Below are 12,456 nucleotides of genomic sequence, written 5' to 3' on the forward strand. Positions count from 1 at the left end.
AACCCACAGCCCCCTGCATCACTCCCAGCTTGCCCACAGAGACCTTCAGCAGACACGAGGCAGTGATCCAGAGCCAGGCACAAGCTCATCTGCCATGTCCCTTGGTAGCATCCTGTAAATTCAGTAACTTCTCCTCCATAGGGGCACTCCATCCTCTTTCCAGGTACCAGTTTTACAAAAATAATTGGAGCTCATGGTGTGTCTGAAACCTGTGCTTTCCTGCTGGGTTTGGCCAATACTGAAAATTATGTCAAACTTTTGCTGTCCAAGGTTCCAGGCACTGCCAGCCTGCTCAGTTGAGGATCACTTGTTCCATCTATTAAAAAACCCTAGAAAAATGAGCATTCAGTGGCGCAGTCAACACTTCACTTCAAGCCCTTTATCAGCATTTCCTCGCACCAGGAAAGTCAGTGAGACACAATAAACACTCAGGGATATATATGTTTTTCTGTCGCTGAAAGCAACAACCAGGAGACAAGTTCTAACTAATGAGCTTTTAAAGCAAAGCTGTTCTGTGATCATGAATGTTATCAAGTCCTCCTCTGGCTTTGAAAAATAAACACTGTATCACATAAACAGCATGACAGAAAAAGATAACATCAAAAGGACTGCCTGGGTTGTTGGGAAGGAGAAATGGAAAGGGGAAAGCAAATCCAGAGAAACACGGAGGACTGGCAAATGACAGTAATTTAAAATTAAGATGCAGAGTGTTATTCTAATGCAACATTTCTCATGCCAGGCACCTCTATGCTGCAGTTTCTTCAAGTTACATCTGGCTTGTATCAAAAACCCTTTTCAAGTCCCAAATTATAAGCCTTGACTTGGAGCTGGATCAGGCCACCGCTGCAGGTGACAAGGACTTGCTGTCAGGGCTCAGCCAAGGCGAGGTCCTGCAGCTGCACACAATACATTTCCACCCTAATCCTCTCCTTAACCCATTTTCCATTGGGTGGTTGTGCCTTTAGACCCACTTTTTCCTCATTTGCTACTGGTCTTCACCAGCCATCTCCCGTTGTGTTGGAAGTCAAGGCAAGGGCAGCTAAGCAGAAGTGACTTCCAGCAGCAGGTGCCTCACCCACAGCCCTGCCTGACTTCTCTCCAGACCTGAGGGATGGGAGCCATGGTCTGCAAAGACAGGCAGAAGTGCTTTGCTGCATTTCAAAGCAAAAGGCAACTCTTCCTTTTTTTCTGCCAGTAGAAAATGAGAGAAGACAACATAGCATGAAAGCTCTTTTAAATCTGGAAACAGGAGCTACAGGATGGGCTGCTGAAATATCCTATAAATAGAGTAGGGCTGTGAATGACATTGTCCAACCTACGGCATTGCTCTGGCACAAAACTGATGACTGGGAGAGGAGGAAATCTCTTAAAGAAAGGCAGTGGAGATGAACCCACAGAAGTTGCATGGGCACTTCAGGCTATCCAATTTTCTCTTTAAAACAACAGTTCCAATCCAGGCAGCCAGCTTTGCAATCCACCACCTGTGATGTGAAAATCACTACTGTTTTGCTGTGTTTGAACTGGAATGACAGACTTGATCCCACATTATTTCAGGAACCTGCCCTTTCAGATGCTTCATCTCTTTTCTACTTTCATCACTTCCACCTTGCCTCATCCTGTTGTGCAGGATAATTTCATATTACTTTTCTGTAAGATGCTAAAGCTGACCATAATATTTTGAGCCTGCTGCAAATTATGGAACAGTTTATATTTATGAATAAAAAATATGTTCTTATTGCCAAGCTGTCAATATTGGGTGTTAAAAGCAAAACTCATCTGAAACAGACCTACGATTATTCCTCACCTGCAGCCACAAGAGTGGCTTTATTGTGAGCCAGCAAACTGCTGATTTTCTGTTCCTTATAAATTTTTTGCCAGCTGCCTGTGATCAGTCCAGCTCTGCTACTTGTTGGTGTGACAGGCTGTTCAGGGCACAAGAAGCAAGCAGGAGCTCAACTGGCTCCAGTAGTGCTTAGGCCAGTTCAGCTTGTAAGGATAATCCCTCTTCTTCAGCATTATCTAGGCAGAACACTTAGATAGAAAAGGAAAGAGAAAAAAAAACTCAAGAGGAAGAGCCAACATTAAGCAGCCAGATCCTTCATCTGGTGCCTTCATGCCAGGAGTGGAACACCAAGGATTTGCTCCATGTGATGCATCCCACCAAAGTCATTCACCATCCAAGCCAGCCAGAGTTGTATGTGGCTGCTACAGACCTACTGGAAAAAGAATGGACTGGGAAAAGCTGCCAATTCCCTCACACCAGAGGAAACCAGCAGTTTGTGAATGGCTGCTTCTTGTTCTTCTGTAACTCAGTTCACCGTCACAAAGGGAGACAAATTAAAGGCCATACTCCAGACTACAGCTTGCATCCCCCCCATGAGCATCTTGAAATCCCTGTGCTTGTCCCACCAGTTAAAAACGCTGGGCACCAGAACAACGCTTCAGTCACACTCATGCCTTGGGATGCAGTCCAAAAAACCCAGCACGTGCCAAAGAAGGAAGTTCAAAGCCCTGGAAACTCCAGGCAGCCTTTGATCAACACATTGCTGTCAGTGCCCCCTTAGAGCAGACAAGGAAACCAGTGGATTCCCACAGGTCTTCCCATGAATGTCTTCAATTCATCGGCAGGCACACGTGTTACAACTGTCACTGTGCACATGTGTGTTACTGCTGCAAAGCTTCAGAAACACTGCCAAGCTTGGGGAATGAGCAAAAACTCATCTCCACCACAGCTTCTCCAGGACTGGGCTACCTCTTCAAGCTTGATTTCACACACACACATTCATGACATACATGATGAATACCTCGTGTATTAAATACATGATTCACGCTATTTGGTTCACCAGGTCTTGCCTTATTCACCACCCACAGTAGATGATGCTCAGATAAAGAGCCTGTTCCCTGTCTCTTCAATCAATTTCTCACATCATCTATAGGGTTTCTTATTAGAAATGAAAAACAACCAACCAAATAAAAAATCAAAGGCCAGACAAACAAAAAAAAAAACCTGATCGCAGAGTTATTTTGCTCATTGTTTTCTGGGACAACCATCACTGCACCTCAGAATGTCACCACAAGTCAACTTTGTGGGACTCCTGGAAAAAAGAAGAGTATTAACGACCTCCAGTTTACAGTCAGGGATTACAATCACAGCATGATCTTGTAACTTTACTAAAAAACTGAGAAGGTACAGGAGTGGCATTATTGAACTGTGCTGGTCCCAGACAGTCATTAGCATGTCAGGGTCACAACATGTCTTTGGAACTCCAGCCCAGCAGGGACAGGCAGGGCTGGCACTGGGCAATAAAGTAGCCAGAAGAGGCAACAGATTGCCAAAAACAGCAGAAGAGGTGACCCAGCTGCTGCTTTAGTTATGGCAGAACCTTGGAAAAATGCTGGCCAGGCTGCTGTTGTGTACAAGAGATTCCTTTTACTCCCTGCCCCTTTGCCTCTCTTGGCTCTCACTTCTCAGTGCCCAAGTTCCTTCCTTCTTCTCAGCATTGTTCCCTCTCCTTTGTGCTTACACAGTTTTTGATAAACCTGCAAGAGAAGTGCTGAAATCACAGGCAAGGCACCTTCTTTCAGCTTTGATACAAAAAGAATCTTTGAAGAATAATTCTGTCAGGCTCTCAGAAGCAAGTGCAAATTTGATTCTTCAGAGGTGTATAATTCAACCGTAAGCCTCTGCATGTTCACGGGAATAGTGGAAAGTACCTCCTTGACATCACGGCAACATCTATTTTCAAATCAAAATTTATTAGTTCAAAGCCTGGAAATTTGAGAGCATCTCAGTGAAATGAAGGTAAGCGTATTTTCAACAAGTTTTTCCCCTTGCTCTACACTAGAACAAAGACATTCTTCCACCACTCAAAAAAAAGAAAGAAAAAAAAAAAAAGAAAGAGAGAGACAGATCCAAAAGCCCAGGGCCTGAAAACCTGGGCAGGCAACTTTCCAGAGTGCCAGGGTACTGAAGAAGAGTTAAACCAGTCCACAGCTACAACCTGCACCTTCTGTAAACCATGGCTGCTGAACAGCATCTAAATAAAGCTTGAAGAGTGTACCTGATTTTGCAAACAGACAACATTTGCACCAGCAGACTCCCACCCTCCCCAAGATGAAAGTTCATTTTAGTTCTAGGACTGCACAGCAATTCTGCCAAGCACAGCAAAACTGCAAATCACCATTTTATGTAAACTCCTGGCACACACAGTGGAGATGCCCAACCACACAGAGCCACCTCGTCCTCACACATCTCATGAAATACATTGAAATTAGACATGCCCATGGAGAGCAGGTCCCAAAATAGAACTGTAAGTAACTTAAATCTGCATTAAGGTCAGTAACTGCTGGATATATTTATGGTCTTGTATCCATCCAACCATTAGACTGCTATTTATAAGCTCTTTCAAAATGAGTGTTTGCTTTTCATTTGCAACACTTTGAAACTTACTGTAATTAAACCTATCTACAGCTCCTATTCTATGTTTCCCACAGTAAGAAGAAAAATATTCAGATTCCTGCATATAATGCCTCTTATTATTTATTTTAATAAAGGGACCACTGTAGTTTATTTGGAAAAAGAGCACGTGGGACAGGAAGCATATCAAAATCATGGAAACCCACAAAAACAAGGGCTTCAAAGGACATCAAGAACTCAGCTTTCAGCTCAGTAGCATTTTAAAATTGTGTCAGTTAGAGCAGGCATCCCAGTGCTCATCCAGAGCTCCATCTTCCAGTTGCACGACATTTTTGCTTAATACATCTCTTGTACTTTCCCAGTACAAAAGAGACACAGAGCTGCTGGAGAGCATCCAAAGGGTCATATTCGTGAACTATCTGCTTGTGATATCCCTCATTAATGATCTGAAAAGTTCAGAAAACATAACCTCCAAAAAAGTCTTCACAACATCTTTACAGTAAGGTAAAATCTCATCTCTCTCTTCCTCCCTCTCAAGAAGCTGAAAAACAGATAATTATTAATGCTTTGTACTCACTGAACCCAGTGTCCACCAAAAATAAAATAAGAGGAAATATTCATTTGACTTGCTTCCAATAAAGCAATTAGATGAAACAAGTATGTTGAATAAAGTATTTTACTGGCAGGATGACTAAGAGATCAAGAACATTTATTGATCTACAGTTTTTGACCCAAACAGCTCAAGTCACATCAACTACCAAAACTTTAAAATTAACTCTATGCTCTGCCCAGGTTTCAGGGCCACTCAGTCTCTTCTGAAGTACTTTTGTGGGATCTTACTAAACATGACTTAGTCAGACAAAGATTTTTCTGAGTCTCAAGTTTAAATCTGCTAGTTTATCCAAGAGTTGCTTCTACTGCCTGGTGACCAAAAATGAGGACATATCATGGAACTTTATGGCCCAGCGGAAGAAAACTTCAAGCCCAAAAGGCTAAGCTAATGCCAGAAAATCCTGTTGCCTCAGGGAAATGCTGTCATTTGGATCCTATAAAATGACAGGCAGAAAACCATCAGTTCACAAAGCCATGCTGGACTTGTTATGGCTTCTGTTTCTGAACATATTTTGAACCCCAACAAAGCAGTCATTTATGGACAAATACCTTGTTTTTTACCAATCTTTTCAGGGCTACAAAGCTTGTGTAAGCATTGCATTTAGTGTTTGATATAACTTTTAGTCATAGGGTGAGCCACATCAGACATCAGTTACTGACATCAGAGCACTTACTGCCTAGATACACACTGTGCTATAAATCCAAAGGAACTTGAGTTAGTTGATATTTCAGTGAAACAGGAATAGTCTGACTGGCTTTGCTGAAGAGTATGGAACAGGAACAGGTAACCAGACTGAGCTCACACCCTTGTTTACTCATCAGGTAACACCTTTGGGTTTTCATAACCTGAAGCAGAATTTTGGATGCACATCCTTTAGTTGTGCAGTCAGGAACCAGTCTCTATCTAAAACAGCCTAGAATAGCTTATACCTCAAGTTAAAAGACAAAATACAACAAATATGCATGACAGTCAGAAAAAGAGGAGTACCCGTAAAAAATAAACCCAAAGCCTCTCCTGAGCAAGGTAGAAAACTGTGTATCATATTTTCTAAACATTTAAGTTCTTCAACACAATTATTTCAATATATCTTCCCTATCATGAATGCCCTCTCTCCACTATTAGAGTTCTTTGAGACATCATTTTGCCTTACACGAATACACAGACAAAAAAGAAAAAGAAGCTTATACCATCATTTTTTAAACTGAAGTATCAAAGAATTATTGTAACTTCCAAAATTTCCTCTCTGACAAGATCATTTGCCATAAATCCAACCAGGCTTAGAGGCCACAGCATGGGGAAAGGCAATGAGGGAATGAGTAAGTAAGACCAAGTCGTCTCAAAGAGGAGATGCTCCTGGGAAGGAAGGAAAACAGCATGCACTCCTGTCCCCGTGAAAGACAAACTTTATCAGTGTCCAGGCACTGGAGAGACTTCACTCAGAGCTTCCCATTCCTCAGGCTACCAAGTTATTAGTCATCAAAAAAAAATTTACAGATTTGCCCACAGTGTTTGTATAAGTAAGATGTAAATATTCACTTCAAAGACACACTGCTGGGCTGAAAGACCCTGCTTTTATTTTTTTTATTTGTAGCATTTCAGGTTGTGAAATAGCCTCTTATACAGGCTTTATCTGCCTATTGCAGGGATGTCAGATTCTTTATTACTTTTTTTTAATTAGTTGGGGTTTTTTTTTAATATATTTCTAGTAAAGAAACCAATTCACCTTTCTAATTAGGTCTAGCAATTAATAACTGAATTGAACTGGTGGTGATACAGTTCTGCTAAACAAATAACCAAAGCTGAAATCAGAGTTAAGAGTTCCCACAAATTAGCACTGACATCAACAGCAGTTTGAACTTTATGGATAAACTGAATTAAAAAGAAAAATCAACAACTAAAATACTTCTCATTTATTTGTTTGGCTGCTCCCCAGATTCAGCAAAACAGTCCCTCAAACCACTGACCCTGTTTGTCACTCAAGTTGGGACTTATTAAGCAATCAACTAACCTTAGAGGATTTTCTTCTGCTTCTTCTTGTCCAAACCACCACTAGTTTATCTGGCTGCCTGTTGAAGATAAGGAAAAAACAGCTTAATACACAACAAGATCAATATGTAAACAGTTTACATTAAAACTCTTGCAACACGTAATGACATCCTTAGTGGGTAACATGCTCTCTTAAAAATAGCTCATCTAAAAACCACTCTCAGCATCAGTCATTTAACAGGAAAAATAATGTGTTTTTATAGAGACAGGTTGTCCTCCAGTCCACACAGTAATGTCATCATTGTCCTCCTGCTCTCCTTGCCTGTGGACATTTCCCCAGAGCCAGCAGCACACGTGAGCAGAAACTCTTCCATGGGGCAGAGAACAGGATCTAGACTCTATGAAGACACCTTGGAAACATTCCAGTACCCAAAATAAACATTAATGCAAATTCTATCTTGAATTTCTATGCAGATATATTGAAAAGTTACTTCTAAGTAGCAAAGAAAGCAGGTAATTACACTTTTTCTTACACAAAGGATATTTTTCTACTTGAATAACACAAAGAACAAGAGAATCAAGTCCTGTATTACTCCTCAAAATCTCCCTGGAGAATGACAGGTAAATCAGCACTTCCTCCACTTATACTCCAAAGGACAAACATACTGAAAATCAGTGTGGTTTCCCAAGCAATTGTTTTTTTGGTATTTGCAATGAATGTAGATGGAAACCTCAATAAACAACCCTTCCAGTACAAATTATTTTCTCTTCAAATTTCTTAGGAGTTATTTATTGGTTAATAGTTTACCCCTATTATACCTACCTTATTGGTTTTACAGTTGTGTCTGAGTGATTTTTGATACTGACTTAACTTCCAGACTTCCCATCCTCCCCCCATGATACACTTCCCATTGTATGATGTCCACACTTCTGGTCCCACTTCCAGACCTGTAACCCTCTTGTGCAGACTCCTGACACCATTCCAGCTTTGTTTTCTGGCTGATGACCTGAATTCCATCATGAAGCCCAGCTGCAAACCCACCCACAAAGGATTTTCAATGGAATTCACATCTCCACTTAAAACTACTAAACCTGCATATGCAACTCTGCCTGGAAAAAAATTGCTACTCAGATTTTTGAGACACCAGTGTAAGAATCCTTGCATTTCTAAAGCCAACAGCAAAACAAATCATGGCGGGGGGGGGGGGGGGGGGGGAAATGCGTGTAGCCAAGAAAAAGTCAAGACACAATACATTCAAATCATGATTAAAAGATGCACCCAAAACCCCCCACACAAATATTCTGAGTAAATGCAGTGCTCCCACTGCTGTCTCATCACAGGCAGACTACCTACCTAATAACTAACTTTTCAAATGAAACCTCAACTGGTTTAATAATCATTTTAGGCACTGAAGTGCTGGCCATATTTCTTTTCATACATACTTTTCCATTGAGCTGTTGATCATTTCTGCAAATTACAATAAAAGCAATACCTCACCCATGATTCACACTTAAACCCTACCACAACTAAAGCTCTCCCAAAACAACGAGCTACAGGCAGGTCCTGCAAAGGAAACAAGGACACAAGATTTTTGTTTTGTTTTTTAATTGAATGTGAAATTGTATTTTAAACTGTAAATTCACTCTTGTGGCTTGTTTAGGTGACTTAAATTGCTCGTAGCTTCTGCAAAATCTTGATTGGCAATGAGGTCATCCTGTTGGACGTCAGAGCTCCTTGCTCACTTGGTGATGGGTTCTCATCTTTGGCTTACAGCAACACCAGCCCACTTGATGGGAACTGTATTTGTGCCACCAGGGAAAAACAACACACCCCTAAGGAAAGCAATCCAAACCCACACCAGCAACACTTCCCGGTCCTGAGGAACTCCCCCTGCCAGGAATATACGGAAATGCACCAACATGAAAAAAGCCAATTAAAGTTTTAGTTCAGGCTGAGAGGACCAAGCCACACTGACAGACAAGCAGGAGCAGCATTTGGCCCCCTCGCTTCAAGTATGAGAGAGAAATTCACATCCAGAGGTACTTTACAAAAAAAAAAAAGAAAAAACCCAAAAAAACAACCACCAAAAAAAACCACCACCACCAAACAAACAAAAAACAAAACAAACAAACAAACAAGCAAACCAAAAAAAAAAAAAAAAACACAAAAAAACCCAAGGAAGGTCACCACAATATGAAGACAGAAAATAATTTAGGGAAATGGAATGGGATGAGAAGGGAAGAAAATATCCCAAAGGACGCGTGTTCCCCTCTCTGTACACCGCATGCTTCACTGAAACCTAACAAAAAGCACAGCAGTTCTTCTAATGTATTTTCTTCAAGGAAGTCACAAATCCAGCAATTCTGAAATGTCTTCATAGAACTGACTAACAAAACCAAGAGCAACCTTTCCTCCCACAATCTGTTCATCGCTCTCCTATGGCAATATACTTCTAGAAGAAAAAGCCCAGCTCATATTTTAATCAGCAAATTTGTATTCAAGGTTATTAATGATATCTCAGTGCTAGGAAATGGCTGATATCACATCGTGCACATTGCTAATTGAAAGCATTAGGTTGTATTTCCTACTTCAGACCTCTCCCCTTCTTTAACATCATAAAACTCAGCTGCTCATTAGTCAATAACCAAAGCAAACAAAATCACCTCTGAAGAATTAGTCTGGAGACCAGTTTTAGTATCCTTTATAAGTTTACTTATTGAACTTGGATATCATTCCAAATACAAAATCCAAATGCTGCAAGCTGAACAAATGCTAATGGTCAGCAATAAAAAATAATAATAATAATTTCCTGTGCTGCATAAATGACATTTCTCATTTCTTTAAACCCACCAGCTTTTAGTCAGTCACTTATTCAGCAGTGCCAGTATGTCTAAAGCAAGGAATAATACACTGCTTACCTTAAGAGAATGGGTTAGGAGCAGGGGAAGAGAACTGGGTTTTAGCTGGACACTACATTTCCCCACTAAGTAATTGTATCAATCTATCAATTCAACACCACTGACCTTTCAGCAGGAGTGTTTAATACTGCACTGGAACCTGCCACCATTGCCTTGGGGGTGCTGTGCATTTCCCACCAAGGCAGCACTGCCAAAGCAGCAGCACTTCCCTGGCAGGGGGAGCCAAAGGAAGCCATCAGCACTGGGACATCAGGGACTGCCATTGGGAAAAGCAGTGGATCCAAAAGATTGTATTTCATAAAACTTACCATAAACCTGTATTTGGTATTTACTTGTTATTGTGTGGTTCACAAAAAAACTATTCCTGAAGAAAGGCAATTCATAGTAGTAAACTTATTTTATTACTTACAAGTGAAACTTAGCAAAGAAGCAGGGAAGATTGATTTCAAAGTTTGTGGCTCAGAAAAAGAGATTCACCTCTGCCCTGCATACTAAACAATTAAAATGGAATCCAAATACAGATTTATAAAATACTTTTAATTCAAAACCAAGCCTGCTTTTTCTATCAAATGGAAGCAATGATTCTGGTACATTCAATCTTCCCATTGAAACAACCAATTAGGAAAAAAACAAGAAATACTGGGATCAAACTTTGCCATATCCAAGACTATTAAATAATGTAATAAAAACATTCTGCATACTGGAAAAAACTGTCATCTGAGCAGTACCTCACACACTACAAATTTTCCTGATTGAAAGGCAGTTGTGCAAGATTCAAGGTCTTCTGCGGGTTGGTCTGACCATTCTAGGAAGTGTTTGGCACAATATTTTGATTACAGAACACTCCAAACATCACTTGTAAAAGAAGGACATGAAAGGTATCAGTCTCCTGTGAACTCTTTGTTTTGTAAACCTTTGAGCAGAAGCTGATAACATTACCCAGGACATATTTCTCCACTAAACTTACTGTTCAATGACAAAAAGCTACACAAGTCTTGGTGTTAGAACCTGTTGCTGGAAAGAACTGCAAATGCACTTAACCTTAATTCAGACCACTGAAGCCAACAACAAGACCAATGATTAACAACCTTTTGGTGAAGGGTGGGAAAGCAGGATATCTTAGTAGAAAGGTACCACTGCATTTCATAACACTCAACAATTGTTAAATGCCTGAAATGTAGAAGGTTCCTTTTCTGTATGTACCCCACATGGTACAGCCTTGCACATTTGTTTTGGCATCAAACTGCCTAAGTGTTGGGTTTTGTCTTCCCCTCTCCTTTTCTTTGTTTTTCAGATCAGCTGTTTTATTTTTACTATGTTTGATTTGAACTGCATTAAGTAGTACAGGCTGCTAGATTACACTTGTGAAGCAAGCTCATAAGAGTATCATTAATAAGAGAAGCAACAGTGTTAGCACAATAACATGCAGATGCACCTATTGAAGGATAAAAATAATTACTTGAGGACTAATGTCAAAGTACTTCTGATAAGAATTTTTTTTAATAACCTTTTGTCCGTTCTGCATTGTGCATCCCAGCATGCCATGCACGATTTCCATTAGGGACCAATCCTCCCACCCCACTAGCACACAGCTTTCTACATGGCTGCTGAAACGCCAGCAAGGCCCTCTAATGGTCTCTTAAAAATAAATGTGGTTGGTTCTATACCACCTTTAATTTGGGATGAACGTTGCTTTTCCTCATTTTACAGCTAATTACTTTGAAAAGCACTCTTTGCAGTGCAGTCTTCTGCACTAGGTCCTGCCCTATTGCCACTTATTATCATTAGCCAAGGAACTAATCAGGCCACGGCCTTTCGCGAGCCTTGAACTGAGGTTTTTTCCCTGAGAATTTCCTGTTGATCATCATCAATGAAATTTCACAGCTGTCTACAACTGCATGCAGGAAGCGCAGTCAGATACTGCCAATGCTTTAAACAGGCCCAGAGACACTGCAGGAATGATGTCACGCATTGATGCATTTGCCAAATGAGCCCTCTTGCTGAGTGCAGGTACAGCGCTGATTGCAAAAGCCAGAGACATTAAGAGAATAAAATGTAGTGCAGGTAAAACCTCTCTGAGATAATTATAAGATGAAGCACATTACAAGAGAAAGTTGAGCATTTCAGGAAGGGGCTTGGGGTCTTCTTCCCCACCTCACCTTAACTTCCATGGTGGAAGTTAAAGACTCCTGGGTAAGGCCTGTGCCATCCCACAGAGTTATGTCAGACTACCGGAGCATTCTCTCAACACAACTTATTCTGGACTATACATCAAGCCCCTAAAAGAAGGCAGAGTTTTCTCTTCCATCATTAAAACCACTCAGTAGCTTTAGCAAGCCTGGGAAATTTCAAAAGAGAAATCATTAAAACAGGGAAAGCAAGAGGATGTCACAGCTGACATCCATCTACCTCTACATCTTCACTTCCTAACACAGAAAATTCCGCCATTTCTTCCCACCAGAGGTCTCTACAGATTTTTTCAGGACTACACAAGCCCATTGAAAGACCAGAATTCACCCTG

The 12,456-nt window shown here is 40.8% G+C and overlaps 1 protein-coding gene across 9 annotated transcripts in view; it reads right to left on the reverse strand.

Annotated features, from left to right (window-relative positions):
* The window catches only part of EHBP1 (EH domain binding protein 1), a 205,350-nt gene that overhangs the window by 169,747 nt on the left and 23,147 nt on the right, over positions 1–12,456 (reverse strand). For all 9 annotated transcript variants that reach the window (XM_041477088.1, XM_041477087.1, XM_041477089.1 and 6 more), the window contains exon 3: positions 7,039–7,096. In XM_041477088.1, the coding sequence (XP_041333022.1) occupies positions 7,039–7,096 (58 nt within the window). The remainder of the gene's footprint in view (positions 1–7,038; positions 7,097–12,456) is intronic.

This window comes from Pyrgilauda ruficollis, unplaced genomic scaffold (genome assembly GCF_017590135.1).
Source record: "Pyrgilauda ruficollis isolate IOZ18807 unplaced genomic scaffold, ASM1759013v1 scaffold4, whole genome shotgun sequence".
Lineage (NCBI taxonomy): Eukaryota > Metazoa > Chordata > Aves > Passeriformes > Passeridae > Pyrgilauda > Pyrgilauda ruficollis.